Below are 18,135 nucleotides of genomic sequence, written 5' to 3' on the forward strand. Positions count from 1 at the left end.
TCTATGGGATGGAAGAAGGTGCAGGGAAGCAGATTGCCCAATTAAATACACAGGGAGTAGCAATGCCTCAAAACTCAGTTATTAGCAAAAGACAGTGTTTGCTCAGTGAGGCCAAGGGGCACGCACTGTTTGGTTGAATCTTTGCTCTTTAGTACTTGGGATGAAACACAGATGACAGAAAATGTTTTACGAGAGATACTGTGCGTCTGGGGAATATAACCGCTGCAATACTTGGACTCAATCGGGCTGCAAATTCCAAGGTTATAGTTTTATGTCTCTTTATATATTGCATGTATTTCTTACTTGTCTTAAACATTAAAAGGCTGTTTGTTCTGTATGTATTCTTAGCTCAGGGGGGCTCGGCTCAGTTTAGCCGGCTGAAATTGGAGAGACATGAGTGTGAAAATGCATAGTTAGTTATTGGTACGCAATGGGAATTATGTACGTAGGTTGTTTACTGATAATAAATGCAAATGTTGTATTACAGTAGGTAAGCTGGGGTATATACGTTCCGGCATTCTGACGCATTTGGTGTCATTCTTGTATTGAGCGGATATTTTATTTAACCGTTGGGAAACGTTATATAAGGAAACATTTACATTTATTATGAAAACAATGTTTTTGTTTTATTTTCCGTAAACAAGGATTTACACTTACACAGATATTACAGTTTGTAGATTAAAGACATACACAACCTGTGGATGAAATGAGGTAACAGAATATGTTTTTTTTTGGGATCCCCTAAACACTGCCAGTTGGGGTCTCTGCTAACAAAAACAAGAGGTGGAACTCCCCTAAAATAAATGGTAGTTGTATGACATTGCTAATGATGTTAGGGGATGTTGTACAAGGCAAATTTCACCCCTGCTTGGTTATCAGATACCACAGATTGGGAACAATATTGTTTTATTTTCACCTTAATCTTGATTTATTTATTTCTCTTACATCCTAGAGGATGCTGGGGACTCCGTAAGGACCATGGGGTATAGACGGACTCCGCAGGAGATAGGGCACCTAAAAAGAACTTTTACTATGGGTGTGCACTGGCTCCTCCCTCTATGCCCCTCCTCCAGACCTCAGTTAGATCTTGTGCCCAGAGGAGAATGGGTGCACTGCAGAGAGCTCTCCAGAGTTTTCTGTTGAAAAATAATTTTGTTAGGTTTTTTATTTTCAGGGAGTCCTGTTGGCAACAGGCTGAGGGGAGAGAAGCAGGGCTGGCTTAACGGTTGGGCTCTGTTTCAAAGGCTACTGGACACCATTAGCTCCAGAGGGAGTCGGAACACAGGTCTCACCTGGGGTTCGTCCCGGAGCCGCGCCGCCGTCCTCCTCACAGATGCCGAAGATAGAAGCCGAGTAAGTATGAGAAGGCAGAAGACGACATAGGCGGCAGAAGACATCAGATCTTCATGAGGTAAGGCCGCTGCGCGCCATTGCTCCCATTCACACACACAGAGCAGCACTGAAGGGTGCAGGGCGCAGGGGGGGGCGCCCTGGGCAGCAATAAACCTCACATTTGGGCACTGACAAGGTAGATTAGGCTGCTGGGCAGTAATTCTACGATCCCCCGCCATTTTCTATAAAAAAATCACCGGGACCGAAGCCTGCCGTCGGGTGGGCGGAGCTTGATCCCCAGCACTAACCAGCGCCATTTTCTCGACAGAAGCTGCATGAGGAAAACGCTGGCTCCCTGGTCTCTCCCCTGCTGAACATTCAGGCTGGAAAAAAGAGGAGGGGGGCATTTTGAGCGCAGTGAGTGGGAATCTGGTCATTTTATATATATAAAAGCACTATCTGGTCATATTTTTCCAGTGTTATTAAGCGCTGGGTGTGTGCTGGCATACTCTCTCTCTGTCTCTCCTAAGGGCCTGGTTGGGGTTTTGTCCCCTTATAGGTTAATCCCTGTGTGTGTGGGGTGTCGGTACGTGGTGTCGACATGTCTGAAGCAGAAGGCTTTTCCAAGGAGGAGGTGGAGCAAATGAGTGGTGTGTCCCCGTCGGTTGTGCAGACTCAGGAATGGATGGACATGTGGCATATGTTGAATGCAAGTGTGGCATCCTTACATAAGAGGCTTGATAAGGCTGAATTAGGGGGGACATCAGGGGGTCAATCCTCGGATTGGACCGACTCACAAGGCCCGTCGGGGTCTCAAAAGCGTCCCTTAACACAAGACACTACTACCGACACGGACTCTGATTCCAGTGTCGACTATGACGAAGTGAAATTGCACCCTAGGGTGACAAAAAGCATTCAGTGTATGATTGTGGCAATAAGGGATGTGTTGCATATTGCGGATGAACCCTCGGTCCCCGACACAAGGGTGCACATGTTTAAGGGAAAGAAACAGATCATACATTTTCCCACATCTCATGAACTAAATGATTTCTTTGAAAAAGCTTGGGAGACTCCGGAAAAGAGACCGCAGATACCCAAAAGAATTTATATGGCATATCCCTTCCCTAAACAGGACAGGGAGCGTTGGGAATCACCTCCCACTGTGGACAAGGCCCTGACGCGCTTGTCCAAGAAAGTGGCGCTACCGTCTCCTGACACAGCTGCCCTTAAGGACCCTGCAGATCGCAGGTAAGAAACTACCTTAAAGTGTATTTATTCTCATACTGGAGCAGTCCTTAGACCGACAATTGCGTCGGCATGGGTGTGTAGCGCGATTTCAGCTTGGACAGATGAGCTGACAGCTGATTTTGATAAGATGGATAAGGATACTATATTCTTAACTCTAGCCCATATTAAAGACGCAGTCTTATTTATGAGGGATGCTCAAAGGGACATTGGTTTGCTGGCTTCTAGGGCCAATGCCATGTCTATCTCTGCGAGAAGATCCTTATAGACTCGCCAATGGACGGGTGATGCAGATTCCAAAAAACATATGGAAGTTCTACCCTATAAGGGAGATGTATTGTTTGGGGATGGGCTGACGGACCTGGTTTCCACAGCTACAGCAGGTAAATCAAACTTTTTACGATTTATTTCCCAACAGCAAAAGAAAGTACCACCCTATCAGATGCAGTCCTTTCGGTCGCAAAAGTCCAGAAGAGGTCGGGGATCCTCCTTCCTCGCCAGAGGTAAGGGCAGAGGCAAAAGAGCACCTGCTTCGGCAGGTGCCCTGGAACAAAAGTCCTCCCCGGCTACTCCAAAGTCCACAGCATGACGCTGGGGCTCCCCTGAGGGAGTCCGCACCGGTGGGGGCACGTCTTCGACTTTTCTGCCAGGCCTGGGTCAGCTCAGGCCTGAATCCTTGGGTGTTGGAAATAGTTTCCCAGGGTTACCAACTGGAATTCGAGGAGGTGCCCCCGCGCCGATTTTTCAAATCGGCCCTACGAGCTTCCACATCGGAACGGGATGTAGTCTCAGCCGCAATTCAAACGCTGTGTCTACAGCAAGTAATAATCAGGGTTCCCCAGAACCAGCAGGGAAGAGGGGACTACTCAACCCTATTTGTGGTCCCGAAACCGGACGGTTCGGTCAGACCTATTTTCAATCTGTAGTCCCTAAACCTGTACATAAAAAGATTCAAATTCAAAATGGAATCACTCAGAGCGATAATAGCCAATATGGAGGAGGGGGAGTTTATGGTGTCTCTGGACATAAAGGATGCGTACCTTCATGTCCCCATATATTCCCCCCATCAGGAATACCTGAGATTCGCTGTACAGGATTGTCATTACCAATTTCAGACGTTGCCGTTTGGGCTTTCCACGGCCCCGAGGATTTTCACCACGATAATGGCGGAAATGATGGTGGTCCTGCGCAAGCATGGAGTCACAATTATCCCATACTTGGACGATCTCCTAATAAAAGCGAGATCCAGAGAGAAATTGCTGAGCAGTGTGGCGCTCTCTCTGAGAGTGCTCCAGCAACACGGTTGGATTCTAAATCTACCGAAGTCACAGTTGATTCCGACAACTCGGCTAACGTTCCTAGGTATGATACTGGATACGGAACAAATGAAGGTCTTCCTCCCACTGGAGAAAGCCCAGGACATCCAGAACATGGTCAGAGACCTGCTAAAAACAAAAAGGGTGTCAGTTCACCAATGCACTCGAGTTCTGGGAAAAATGGTGGCGGCCTACGAGGCCATTCCCTTCGGAAGGTTCCATGCAAGGACTTTTCAATGGGACCGTCTGGACAAGTGGTCCGGGTCCCATCTGCACTTACATCGGAAAATAACTCTGTCCCCAGGGGCCAGGGTGTCTCTCCTGTGGTGGTTGCAAAGTACTCACCTGCTGGAGGGTCGCAGGTTCGGAATTCAGGATTGGATCCTGGTTACCACGGATGCGAGCCTCCGAGGATGGGGAGCAGTCACACAAGGAAGAAATTTTCAGGGACTGTGGTCAGACCAGGAGTCCTGTCTACACATCAATGTGTTGGAACTCAGGGCCATTTACAACGGCCTTCGACAAGCGGAGAGTCTTCTTCGAAACCTACCGGTTCTGATTCAATCAGACAATGTCACAGCAGTGGCTCATGTGAACCGCCAAGGCGGGACAAGAAGCAGATTCGCGATGGCGGAAGCCACCAGGATTCTTCGCTGGGCGGAATATCACGTAAGCGCTCTGTCGGCTGTCTTCATTCCGGGAGTGGACAACTGGGAAGCAGACTTCCTCAGCAGACACGATCTCCATCCAGGAGAGTGGGGACCTCATCAAGAAGTCTTTGCAGACGTAACGCGTCTTTGGGGAACTCCTCAAATAGACATGATGGCGTCACGCCTCAACAAAAAGCTTCAGAGGTATTGTGCCAGGTCTCGGGACCCTCAGGCAGTAGCAGTAGACGCTCTGGTAACACCGTGGGTGTTCAAATCGGTCTACGTGTTTCCTCCTCTTCCTCTCATCACAAAAGTGTTGAGGATCATAAGACGAAGAAGAGTACAGACGATATTCGTTGTCCCAGACTGGCCTCGAAGGGCCTGGTACTTGGATCTACAAGAGATGCTCACAGGAGATCCCTGGCCTCTTCCTCTGAGGGAAGACCTGTTGCAACAGGGGCCCTGTGTATTTCAAGACTTAACGCGGTTACGTTTGACGGCATGGCGGTTGAACGCCGAATCCTAGCGAAAAAGGGGATTCCGGAAGAGGTCATCCCTACTTTAATAAAGGCTAGGAAGGAGGTGACGGTAAAACATTATCACCGTATCTGGCGAAAGTATGTGTCCTGGTGTGAGACCAAGAATGCACCTACGGAAGATTTTCATCTGGGTCGTTTTCTCCACTTCCTACAGACAGGAGTGGATATGGGCCTGAAATTAGGCTCTGTTAAGGTACAGATTTCGGCCCTCTCGATTTTCTTTTAGAAGGAATTGGCTTCTCTTCCAGAAGTCCAGACGTTTGTAAAGGGAGTGCTGCACATCCAGCCCCCTTTTGTGCCTCCAGTGGCACCATGGGACCTGAACGTGGTGTTGCAGTTCCTAAAATCACACTGGTTTGAACCGCTTAACAAGGTTGAGTTGAAATTTCTTACCTGGAAGGTGGTCATGTTGTTGGCCTTAGCATCAGCAAGGCGAGTGTCAGAATTGGCGGCTTTGTCACACAAGGGCCCCTACTTGATTTTTCATGTGGATCGAGCTGAATTGAGGACACGTCCGCAATTTTTGCCTAAAGTGGTTTCTTCATTCCATGTGAATCAACCTATTGTGGTGGCTGTGGCTACAAGTGACCTGGAGGATTCCAGATCCCTGGACGTAGTCAGGGCCTTAAAGATTTATGTAGCCAGGACGGCTAGAATTAGGAAAACAGAGGCTCTGTTTGTCCTGTATGCTGCTAATAAGATTGGCACACCTGCTTCGAAGCAGACTATTGCTCGCTGGATCTGTAATACGATTCAGCAGGCTCATTCTACGGCTGGATTGCCGGTACCAAATTCGGTTAAGGCCCATTCCACTAGGAAGGTGGGTTCTTCTTGGGCGGCTGCCCGAGGCGTCTCGGCATTACAGCTTTGCCGAGCGGCGACTTGGTCGGGGTCTAACACTTTTGCTAAATTCTACAAGTTTGATACCCTGGCTGATGAGGACCTAGCGTTTGCTCAGTCGATGCTGCAGAGTCATACGCACTCTCCCGCCTGATTGGATGCTTTGGTATAAACCCCATGGTCCTTACGGAGTCCCCAGCATCCTCTAGGACGTAAGAGAAAATAAGATTTTAAACCTACCGGTAAATCTATTTCTCCTAGTCCGTAGAGGATGCTGGGCGCCCGTCCCAGTGCGGAAACTCTGCAAGACTTGTATATAGTTGTTGCTTACATAAGGGTTCTGTTACAGTTGGAATCGGTCTTACTGTTATTGTTCATACGGTTAACTGGTTATGACATGTATGATCCAGGTTACATGGTATGATTGGTGTGGGCTGGTATGAATCTTGCCCTTGGATTTCTAAATCCTGCCTTGTATTGTCCATCTCCTCTGGGCACAGTTCTCTAACTGAGGTCTGGAGGAGGGGCATAGAGGGAGGAGCCAGTGCACACCCATAGTAAAAGTTCTTGTTAGATGCCCTATCTCCTGCGGAGCCCGTCTATACCCCCATGGTCCTTACGGAGTCCCCAGCATCCTCTACGGACTAGGATAAATAGATTTACCGGTAGGTTTAAAATCTTATTATTTTTGCTAGATATTATCGCAGATCTGGTTAATGGGGGAAAATACTTGATATTTTCTCTAATCTCGTTAGCTGTTAGTTATGATCTGAGCACTTGAAAGCTCTCACTGCCATTCACAGCCCACTTATCATCATAATCCAATTAATATAAAGGCAGAAGGGACAGTTAACCCTTTCACTGCCAGTGTATTCCAGTAGAAGGGCTTTTACGCCACTCTTTCCTCATTTAGGGGTAGATGTATTAACCTGGAGAAGGCATAAGGAAGTGATAAACCAGTGATAAAGCAGTGTTAAGTGCAAGGTGATAATGCACCAGCCAATCAGCTCCTAACTGTTAATTTACATATGGGAGCTGATTGCTGGTGTGTTTATCACCTTGCATTTATCACTGGTTTATCACTTTTGTGCCTTCTCCAGGTTAATACATCTGTCCCTTAGTCCCAGAGAGAGCTGCCTCAGTCCCCTTCATGTCATACCGTAGGCAGCGCTAAAGTACCAGCCAATCAGCTACTAACTGTCATTTTTGTCAAACACAGCCTGTAACATGGAAGATTGAAGCTGATTGGCTAGTACTTGTCTCTCTCCGCTTTATCTCTCTGCAAGCTCTGATACATATGCCCCAGAAAGCTGTTTTTTTTCACTTGGGAATACAAAAAAACCCGAGATGTATGTTTTTAAAATATTTCCAGCGCATATGCGTGAGCTAGCCATCCAGGTCATGTACAGATGTGTCCACATATACATTTCCCCATTTAAGCCGTGTGGCCAAATTAGCCATGCCGTGGAATCTGCGACATAGCCACACCTTGCGATTTATCTTAAGATGTGCAACTATACTCTGCTGCAGTACTTTATACGAATTCTTTTGCGTCAAAAAAAAAAATTTGGGAATCCATCCGATTGCTACTCGTGGTGGAGCGTCTTAGCCATGCTAAGCATTTCGTGCCAAATCAAGCAAAAAGGGAAATATATATGAGGACACATCTGTGTGCACAAAGCCCTCCCAACTGGCCTGCAGCGCGGTAAGTTACAGTAAGTCGTATCTCCCCTGGCCAGTCTCGCTCAGCTGCCTTGGTCAGGTTGTAATGGTAAATCATGGTGCTCACTTCTTTTGTTTCGCTTCAATAAGCAGCGGCATGAAACCTGGCTTTCGCCATTTTTGCCAGTCTTGCTTTATTACTGTGTTTGTTCCCAATCATAAGGCGCCGCAGAGGGTATCCGTTCAGATGGTCGACCATGTTATGGTCGACAGTAATTAGGTCGACCACTATTGGTCGACATTGACATGGTCGACATGGACACATGAAAATGGTCGACACATGAAAAGGTCGACATGAGTTTTTTAACTTTTTTTTCTTTTGGGGAACTTTTCCATACTTTACGATCCACGTGGACTACGATAGGAACGGTAATCTGTGCCAAGCGAAGCGGTAGCGGAGCGAATGCACCATGCCCGAAGCATGGCGAGCGAAGCGGTGCACTAATTGGGGTTCCCAGACACATTACGCAAAAAACGACACCAAAAAAGTAAAAAAAAACTCATGTCGACCTTTTCATGTGTCGATTATTTTCATGTGTCGACTATGTGTCCATGTCGACCAATAGTGGTCGACCTAATGACTGTCGACCATAACATGGTCGACCATTCATACCGGAACCGCCGCAGAGTATGCAGGCGCTATGCATGTTATTGAATAAATAATTGCTTAGTGGTAACATTTAGGTGTGCACCTTTGAGCCCAGGGACATATTAACCCATGGTCGGACCCCTGGGCCTTCTGGTTTTCCAGGACCCCTGCGGCACTTTAGATTTTCACCCCACTACAGCTGATGTTTGGGAAGCCGTCAACGACACTCAGTATTCACCCAGACACCACTGACCAGATGAAATACAGTCTGCTAAAATCTGTTCTCACTGCACCATCATTCTTCCTTTTCTTTTCTCTTTTGAAATAGCACTAGTGCGGTATTGGTCCACCGCCCCCCCCATTGTCTCAAAACAAACCTCAGCTGACTACGAGTGTGCCTTGCTACGGCGCAGAATGCACAGTGCATTCAGCCATTGGAGTCCTAGGGCGCAGGTAACAATGTCTTCAAAAAAAGAATAAGATGGATCTCTAGTCCCTGCAGGGCCCCTAGGCTTCAGCCTAGTCAGCCTTATGGATAATACAGCCCCTTCTTAGTGATTTTGGTCCGTAAACCTGAACAATGCCCCGTGCGTCTGAGTCCTTAATATATGATGCTGTTTACATGGCTATTCTTGCATTTTTCCCCTTTTTTATGTAATTAAAAAAATGTACGGTATATAGCACATAAACATGGATTGAAGAGGTTAAAAAGTTATTAGATCTTCTCTGGCGTACCTCCTCCCCCTGCAAATATATATTCTGCCTGTTAAGCCATAGCGCAGCACCTGTTATTCCATAGAATACTGCCGCGTCCGCGCCCAAAATAAACACAGTTTAGATGTAATAAGTGATACAGACCGTGTTAATCTGTCATTGAGAACTCAGCAGCTCTATTATGACTCATGTAAAAGAGAAACTGCTACATCCAAACCACTGAACTGAATGTAAACATTTAAAGGATATTATGTTTTATTATTATTATTATTTTAATTATCTTATCGATTATAGTTTGTTTACTGATTGCAGATGGGAGGTAAATAGATCTTTATAGTTGAGCATTTGTAATGGTACTGTAGGAACTCATTGCCCAATATAGAGACGTAAAGTACGGTCTTTGGGGCTTATTTTCAGTAAAAGGGTTTCTCTCTATTAATATTTTACATATATGTCCCTGTTATATAATATCCGCCATATAATGTTCTTTGTTTTAAGAAATGTTGTAACTTTGTTCTGATACAGTGAAACGTGCTTCGGAGCAATAGAAAACGAGTGGGTAATACATCCATGCCAGTTCTTACCCTTACGGGGGTATCTAGTTCCAGACGAAGGGTGCAAATTGCCATTGCATCATCATTTTAAATGCTGCGGCAACGGCACCCCATCTCACACCGTTTGTCCAGCCGGCTGAATGCCAAATTCACAAGGCAGCGAACACTTTTGTGTGAGATCGGGCTGCCATACTGCGCTGATTCAGCCTGGGTGTAAGGATTCGCCGGCAATTGAATTCCACCCTTAATGTTAGTATAGCCAGCATATTCCCTTATATACGTAGGATCGCCAGTATATGTGGATTTATGTTGCTTATGTTCCTTATATAATAAATTTATCTTTGAAGACTTAACATTTGTTGCTTATTTATTTCACCAAGACATTCTTAATAAACCACTTATGATAAAGGTTTAGCAAACTGACCATATAATCTAATTTATAATAAACAATGTTTTTATATATATACAGTATCTGTTCATTTTAATTGAATTGTTTGAACATTCTTGTTAGTTTAGTGCTCATTTGCGTTATGTACAACAGCTGGAGGGCCGCTAATTGCCCACGCTGCTCTAGACTCTTGTACTGTTTAGTGGATGGATGGCAGATATCATTTGGAGCGGTGTCAGTGAAGGGTCTTGAAGCAGTAATACGGCAGTTGTTGTGCAGCGATCATCTTATGTAAGAATGAAGCAATGTCTTTTGTGCTGTAGGGAATGCTACAATGAGGTAAGGGGAGAGGAATGTGGCTCTCGTCCTGTCAGAAATAAATATAGCTCACACTGAACGGAAATATAGCTGTTTGTCTCTTTAAATGTGCAGAATCTGCCGCTCACCAGAAACCTGTCACTGTACTACTGTATCAGGTTATAGTTACTACTGGCTGATTTGTTCTTATAAAATAAAGCTTGACAAATTAAAAAAAAATCTAGAAGCCAGGATGACAGTGTAGGAGTCAGACCACTGTCCTCCCACAGAAACAAATCAAACCGAAACCCGAGGGCCCACCGCAGCCACATTGCTTTGCGTCTACCTTCCGGGAAAACAGTAGCTCCACCCCCATCTTCCCATGGCCACCTTCACAGGCAACCAACCCATAGATGGGGCTGCGTGTGAATCACCCCCTCACCCCCTCAAGTGGCGACTTGCTTCCCGGCATGTTTACGTCAGACATTTAAAAGTTCAGCGCTTTTAATAGCGAAACAACCCATGTTTTGATTTAAATGCATTGCCTTTTTAAATTTAGCACCTAAACATGCCCAGGGAAAACAGTAGCTCCACCCCCATCTTCCCATGGCCACCTTCACAGGCAACCAACCACGGTTTGGGGCTGGGAGACCGGCAGAATGCTGGTGGGGAGGGCGAGTGTAACAAAGACCCTTGCGGGCTCGCTGCACTCGCCACGCAGCAGGCTCAGTGTTCTATGGGTGTCGTGCACACCCACGAGTGGGAATAGTCCCTGTGGGTCGGCATTCTGTCTACCAGCATTTTGATTGGTCAGGATCCTGGCGTCAGCATGGCGACCGCCGGGATCGCGAGCGGTGGCCACACGATTGCATCCCACGCAGGGGTTAAAGTGGGCCGGAACGGGGTGGTACTGCGTTCCGGCACCTCAAATTGGAGGCGGAACCAGTTCCGCCTCCTCCTGCCCACCTTAACTATTAGGTTTAAACACAATCACAGGCTATCGTTAAATAGACTAAAGGAGGACTTAACAGTCCTCTCGGACTAGGCTCTGGGGCTTTTAGGCTGAAGCGGCAGGCTTGAAGTGCCGGGTTCGGGCTGCCGGAAAGAATCCGACAATAGGAGGTGAGACTGACCGCAAGTTCAGGGTTTCCCTATGGTGGGTGGGCGGCGCTATAGAGGGAATGATTGATACCCACCCTCCCTCCTCCGCCAACGCTGCACTGGAAGCCCTGGTCCCAGACTCCCAGCTGCAGCGGATCTGGAACCAGGCTGGCTTTAGTATCCCTGCTGCCGCATCAAGCTCCTGTGACTGCAGCGCTACTAGTTCAAATCTGCCGCGGACCGGCAGCCAATCAGGAGCAGCATTGGATGCCGGTCCGTGGCAGCTTTGAACTAGTAGCGCCGCGGTCACAGGAGCTTGATGCAGCCGCAGGGATAATAAAGCCAGCCTGGTCTCAGTTCCACTGCAGGCGCCCTCAGCCTCCACTGCCACCCTCACACCTCTGCACGCCCACAACCTCCTCCTCCGCACTATCTCCGAGGCCCACAGCCTCCTCCATCCCGCGCCTACCACAGCCTCCTCATCCGCAGACCACCACCGCTGCTAAACAGGTAATCTTACTCTGCTGCATTTCTCTTTCCCTAGTCCCTACTGTATGCCCTTGCTGTCCCTCTCTGTCACTCTTCCTGTCCCTGCTGTCACTTTCCATGTCCCTCTGTCACTCTATAATGTGAATGTCGGCTCATACCGTGTGCTATAATGTGAATTTCGGCTCATACCATGTGCTATAATGTGCATTTCGGCTCATACATGTGCTATAATGGGAATGTCGGCTCATACCGTGTGCTATAATGTGAATGTCGGCTCATACCGTGTGCTATAATGTGAATTTCTCTATCGTCCTAGTGGATGCTGGGGTTCCTGAAAGGACCATGGGGGAATAGCGGCTCCGCAGGAGACAGGGCACAAAAGTAAAGCTTTCCGATCAGGTGGTGTGCACTGGCTCCTCCCCCTATGACCCTCCTCCAAGCCAGTTAGATTTTTGTGCCCGGCCGAGAAGGGTGCAATCTAGGTGGCTCTCCTAAAGAGCTGCTTAGAGAAAGTTTAGCTTAGGTTTTTTATTTTACAGTGAGTCCTGCTGGCAACAGGATCACTGCAACGAGGGACTTAGGGGAGAAGAAGTGAACTCACCTGCGTGCAGGATGGATTGGCTTCTTGGCTACTGGACATCAGCTCCAGAGGGACGATCACAGGTACAGCCTGGATGGTCACCGGAGCCTCGCCGCCGGCCCCCTTGCAGATGCTGAAACATGAAGAGGTCCAGAATCGGCGGCAGAAGACTCCTCAGTCTTCTAAAGGTAGCGCACAGCACTGCAGCTGTGCGCCATTTTCCTCTCAGCACACTTCACACGGCAGTCACTGAGGGTGCAGGGCGCTGGGAGGGGAGCGCCCTGGGAGGCAAATGAAAACCTATTTGGCTAAAAAATACCTCACATATAGCCTCCGGGGCTATATGGAGATATTTAACCCCTGCCAGAATACACTAAAGAGCGGGAGACGAGCCCGCCGGAAAAGGGGCGGGGCCTATCTCCTCAGCACACAGCGCCATTTTCCTTACACAGCTCCGCTGGTCAGGACGGCTCCCAGGTCTCTCCCCTGCACTGCACTACAGAAACAGGGTAAAACAAGAGAGGGGGGGCAAAATAGTGGCAAAAATTATATTATAAAAGCAGCTATACAGGGAGCACTTATTATAAGGCTATCCCTGTCATATATAGCGCTTTTGGTGTGTGCTGGCAAACTCTCCCTCTGTCTCCCCAAAGGGCTAGTGGGGTCCTGTCTTCGTTAAGAGCATTCCCTGTGTGTCTGCTGTGTGTCGGTACGTGTGTGTCGACATGTATGAGGACGATATTGGTGTGGAGGCGGAGCAATTGCCAAATATGGGGATGTCACCTCCTAGGGGGTCGACACCAGAATGGATGCCTTTATTTATGGAATTACGGGATAGTGTCAACACGCTAAAGCAGTCGTTTGTCGACATGAGACGGCCGGACAATCAGTTAGTGCCTGTCCAGGCGCCTCAAACACCGTCAGGGGCTGTAAAACGCCCTTTGCCTCAGTCGGTCGACACAGACCCAGACACAGGCACTGATTCCAGTGGCGACGGTGACGAATCAACCGTATTTTCCAGTAGGGCCACACGTTATATGATTTTGGCAATGAAGGAGGCGTTACATTTAGCTGATACTACTGGTACCACTAAACAGGGTATTATGTGGGGTGTGAAAAAACTACCTATAGTTTTTCCTGAATCAGAAGAACTAAATGATGTATGTGATGAAGCGTGGGTTGCCCCCGATAAAAAGATGCTAATTTCAAAGAAGTTATTAGCTTTATACCCTTTCCCGTCAGAGGTTAGGGCGCGCTGGGAAACACCTCCTAGGGTGGATAAGGCGCTCACACGCTTATCTAAACAAGTGGCGTTACCCTCTCCTGAGACGGCCGCACTTAAAGATCCAACAGATAGGAGGATGGAAAATATCCAAAAAAGTATATACACACATACAGGTGTTATACTACGACCAGCTATAGCGTCAGCCTGGATGTGCAGTGCTGGAGTAGTTTGGTCAGAGTCCCTGATTGAAAATATTGATACCCTGGATAGGGACAATGTTTTACTGTCTTTAGAGCAAATAAAGGATGCATTTCTTTATATGCGTGATGCACAGAGGGATATCTGCACACTGGCATCACGGGTAAGTGCTATGTCCATTTCGGCCAGAAGAAGTTTATGGACGCGACAGTGGTCAGGCGATGCGGACTCAAAACGGCATATGGAAGTTTTGCCGTATAAAGGGGAGGAGTTATTTGGAGTCGGTCTATCAGATTTGGTGGCCACGGCTACAGCCGGGAAATCCACCTTTTTACCTCAAGCTACTCCCCAACAGAAAAAGACACCGACTTTTCAACCGCAGTCCTTTCGTTCCTTTAAAAACAAGAGAGCAAAGGGATATTCATATCTGCCACGAGGCAGAGGAAGGGGGAAGAGACACCAACAGGCAGCTCCTTCCCAGGAACAGAAGCCCTCCCCCGCTTCTACAAAAGCCTCAGCATGACGCTGGGGCTTCTCAAGCGGACTCGGGGGCGGTGGGCGGTCGTCTCAAGCATTTCAGCGCGCAGTGGGCTCACTCGCAGGTAGATCCCTGGATCCTGCAGATAATATCTCAGGGGTACAGGTTGGAACTAGAGACAGATCCGCCTCGCCGTTTCCTGAAGTCTGCTTTACCAACGTCCCCCTCCGAAAGGGAGACGGTTTTGGAAGCCATTCACAAGCTGTACTCTCAGCAGGTGATAGTCAAGGTACCTCTTCTACAACAGGGAAAGGGGTATTATTCCACTCTATTTGTGGTACCGAAGCCGGACGGCTCGGTAAGACCTATTCTAAATCTGAAGTCCTTGAACCTGTACATAAAGAAGTTCAAGTTCAAAATGGAGTCACTCAGAGCAGTGATAGCGAACCTGGAAGAAGGGGACTTTATGGTGTCCTTGGACATCAAGGATGCGTACCTCCACGTTCCAATTTACCCCTCACACCAGGGGTACCTCAGGTTCATTGTACAAAACTGTCACTATCAGTTTCAGACGCTGCCGTTCGGATTGTCCACGGCACCTCGGGTCTTTACAAAGGTAATGGCCGAGATGATGATTCTTCTTCGAAGAAAAGGCGTATTAATTATCCCATACTTGGACGATCTCCTAATAAGGGCAAGGTCCAGAGAACAGCTAGAGAGGGGATTAGCACTGTCTCAAGAAGTGCTAAAACAGCACGGCTGGATTCTGAATATTCCAAAATCCCAGTTAATGCCGACAACTCGTCTGCTGTTCCTAGGGATGATTCTGGACACGGTTCAGAAAAAGGTTTTTCTCCCGGAGGAAAAAGCCAAGGAGTTGTCCGAGCTTGTCAGGGACCTCCTAAAACCAGGAAAGGTGTCTGTACATCAATGCACAAGAGTCCTGGGAAAAATGGTGGCTTCTTACGAAGCAATTCCATTCGGCAGATTCCATGCACGAATTTTCCAGAGGGATCTGTTAGACAAATGGTCAGGGTCGCATCTTCAGATGCACCAGCGGATAACCCTGTCTCCAAGGACAAGGGTATCTCTTCTGTGGTGGTTGCAGAGTGCTCATCTATTGGAGGGCCGCAGATTCGGCATACAGGATTGGATCCTGGTGACCACGGACGCCAGCCTGAGAGGCTGGGGAGCAGTCACACAAGGAAGAAACTTCCAGGGAGTGTGGACGAGCCTGGAAACGTCTCTTCACATAAACATTCTGGAACTAAGAGCAATCTACAATGCTCTAAGCCAGGCAGAACCTCTGCTTCAAGGAAAACCGGTGTTGATCCAGTCGGACAACATCACGGCAGTCGCCCATGTGAACAGACAGGGCGGCACAAGAAGCAGGAGTGCAATGGCAGAAGCTGCAAGGATTCTTCGCTGGGCAGAGAATCATGTGATAGCACTGTCAGCAGTGTTCATCCCGGGAGTGGACAACTGGGAAGCAGACTTCCTCAGCAGACACGACCTTCACCCGGGAGAGTGGGGACTTCATCCGGAAGTCTTCCACATGCTGGTAACCCGTTGGGAAAGACCAATGGTGGACATGATGGCGTCTCGCCTCAACAAAAAACTGGACAGGTATTGCGCCAGGTCAAGAGATCCGCAGGCAATAGCTGTGGACGCGCTGGTAACGCCTTGGGTGTACCAGTCGGTGTATGTGTTTCCTCCTCTGCCTCTCATACCAAAAGTATTGAGAATTATACGGCAAAGAGGCGTAAGAACGATACTAGTGGTTCCGGATTGGCCAAGAAGGACTTGGTACCCGGAACTTCAAGAGATGATCACGGAAGATCCGTGGCCTCTACCTCTAAGGAGGGACTTGCTTCAGCAGGGTCCCTGTCTGTTTCAAGACTTACCGCGGCTGCGTTTGACGGCATGGCGGTTGAACGCCGGATCCTAAAGGAAAAAGGCATGCCGGAAGAAGTCATTCCTACTTTGATTAAAGCAAGGAAGGAAGTAACCGTGCAACACTATCACCGCATTTGGCGAAGATATGTTGCGTGGTGCGAGGATCGGAGTGCTCCGACGGAGGAATTTCAACTGGGTCGATTCCTACATTTCCTGCAATCAGGATTGTCTATGGGTCTCAAATTGGGATCTATTAAGGTTCAAATTTCGGCCCTGTCGATTTTCTTTCAAAAAGAATTGGCTTCAGTTCCTGAAGTCCAGACTTTTGTTAAGGGAGTGCTGCATATACAGCCTCCTGTGGTGCCTCCAGTGGCACCGTGGGATCTCAATGTGGTTTTGGAATTTCTAAAATCTCATTGGTTTGAACCACTAAAAAAGGTGGATTTAAAATATCTCACATGGAAAGTGACCATGTTACTAGCCCTGGCTTCGGCCAGGAGAGTGTCAGAACTGGCAGCTTTATCTTACAAAAGCCCATATCTGATTTTCCATTCGGACAGGGCAGAACTGCGGACTCGTCCGCATTTTCTCCCTAAGGTGGTGTCAGCATTTCATCTGAACCAGCCTATTGTAGTGCCTGCGGCTACAAGTGACTTGGAGGACTCCAAGTTACTGGACGTTGTCAGAGCATTAAAAATATATATTGCAAGGACAGCTGGAGTCAGAAAATCTGACTCGTTGTTTATATTGTATGCACCCAACAAGATGGGTGCTCCTGCGTCTAAGCTCGTTGGATCTGTAGCACAATCCAACTTGCACATTCTGTGGCAGGCCTGCCACAGCCTAAATCTGTAAAGGCCCACTCCACAAGGAAGGTGGGCTCATCTTGGGCGGCTGCCCGAGGGGTTTCGGCATTACAACTTTGCCGAGCAGCTACGTGGTCAGGGGAGAACACGTTTGTAAAATTTTACAAATTTGATACTCTGGCTAAGGAGGACCTGGAGTTCTCTCATTCGGTGCTGCAGAGTCATCCGCACTCTCCCGCCCGTTTGGGAGCTTTGGTATAATCCCCATGGTCCTTTCAGGAACCCCAGCATCCACTAGGACGATAGAGAAAATAAGAATTTACTTACCGATAATTCTATTTCTCGGAGTCCGTAGTGGATGCTGGGCGCCCATCCCAAGTGCGGATTATCTGCAATAATTGTACATAGTTATTGTTAGCTAATTCGGGTTATTGTTAGGAAGCCATCTTTCAGAGGCTCCTCTGTTATCATACTGTTAACTGGTTTTGATCACAAGTTGTACGGTGTGATTGGTGTGGCTGGTATGAGTCTTACCCGGGATTCAAAATTCCTCCCTTATTGTGTACGCTCGTCCGGGCACAGTACCTAACTGGCTTGGAGGAGGGTCATAGGGGGAGGAGCCAGTGCACACCACCTGATCGGAAAGCTTTACTTTTGTGCCCTGTCTCCTGCGGAGCCGCTATTCCCCCATGGTCCTTTCAGGAACCCCAGCATCCACTACGGACTCCGAGAAATAGAATTATCGGTAAGTAAATTCTTATTTTCGGCTCATACTGTGTGCTATAATGTGAATTTCGGCTCATACCTTGTGCTATAATGTGAATTTCTGCTCATACCGTGTGCTATAATGTGAATTTCGGCTCATACTGTGTGCTATAATGTGAATTTCGGCACATACCGTGTGCAATAATGTGAATTTCGGCTCATACTGTGTGTTATAATGTGAATTTCTGCTCATACCATGTGCTATAATGTGAATTTCGGCTCATACTGCGTGCTATAACGTGAATTTCGGCTCATACCGTGTGCTATAATGTGAATTTCGGCTCATACCCTGTGCTATAATGTGAATTTCGGCTCATACCGTGTGGTATAATGTGAAAGGGGCTTTCGAGATGCTGACAGTCGGAATATGACGCTGGAATGCCGACACTGGGATCCCGACATGGATTACCG

At 47.9% G+C, this 18,135-nt stretch overlaps 1 protein-coding gene across 3 annotated transcripts in view; it reads left to right on the forward strand.

Moving 5' to 3' along the window:
• GHR (growth hormone receptor) overlaps positions 1 to 18,135 on the forward strand; it is a 636,857-nt gene that overhangs the window by 379,092 nt on the left and 239,630 nt on the right. The window contains exon 1 of one of the 3 annotated variants that reach the window (XM_063961553.1): positions 147 to 260. The exons of the other annotated variants lie outside the window; for them this stretch is intronic. Coding sequence (XP_063817623.1) covers positions 182 to 260 — 79 coding nt within the window. The 5' untranslated portion in view covers positions 147 to 181. Of the gene's footprint in view, positions 1 to 146; positions 261 to 18,135 lie in introns of those variants that run through there. 3 annotated transcript variants of the gene reach the window in all.

Source organism: Pseudophryne corroboree, chromosome 1 (assembly GCF_028390025.1).
Source record: "Pseudophryne corroboree isolate aPseCor3 chromosome 1, aPseCor3.hap2, whole genome shotgun sequence".
In the NCBI taxonomy this organism is placed as follows: domain Eukaryota; kingdom Metazoa; phylum Chordata; class Amphibia; order Anura; family Myobatrachidae; genus Pseudophryne; species Pseudophryne corroboree.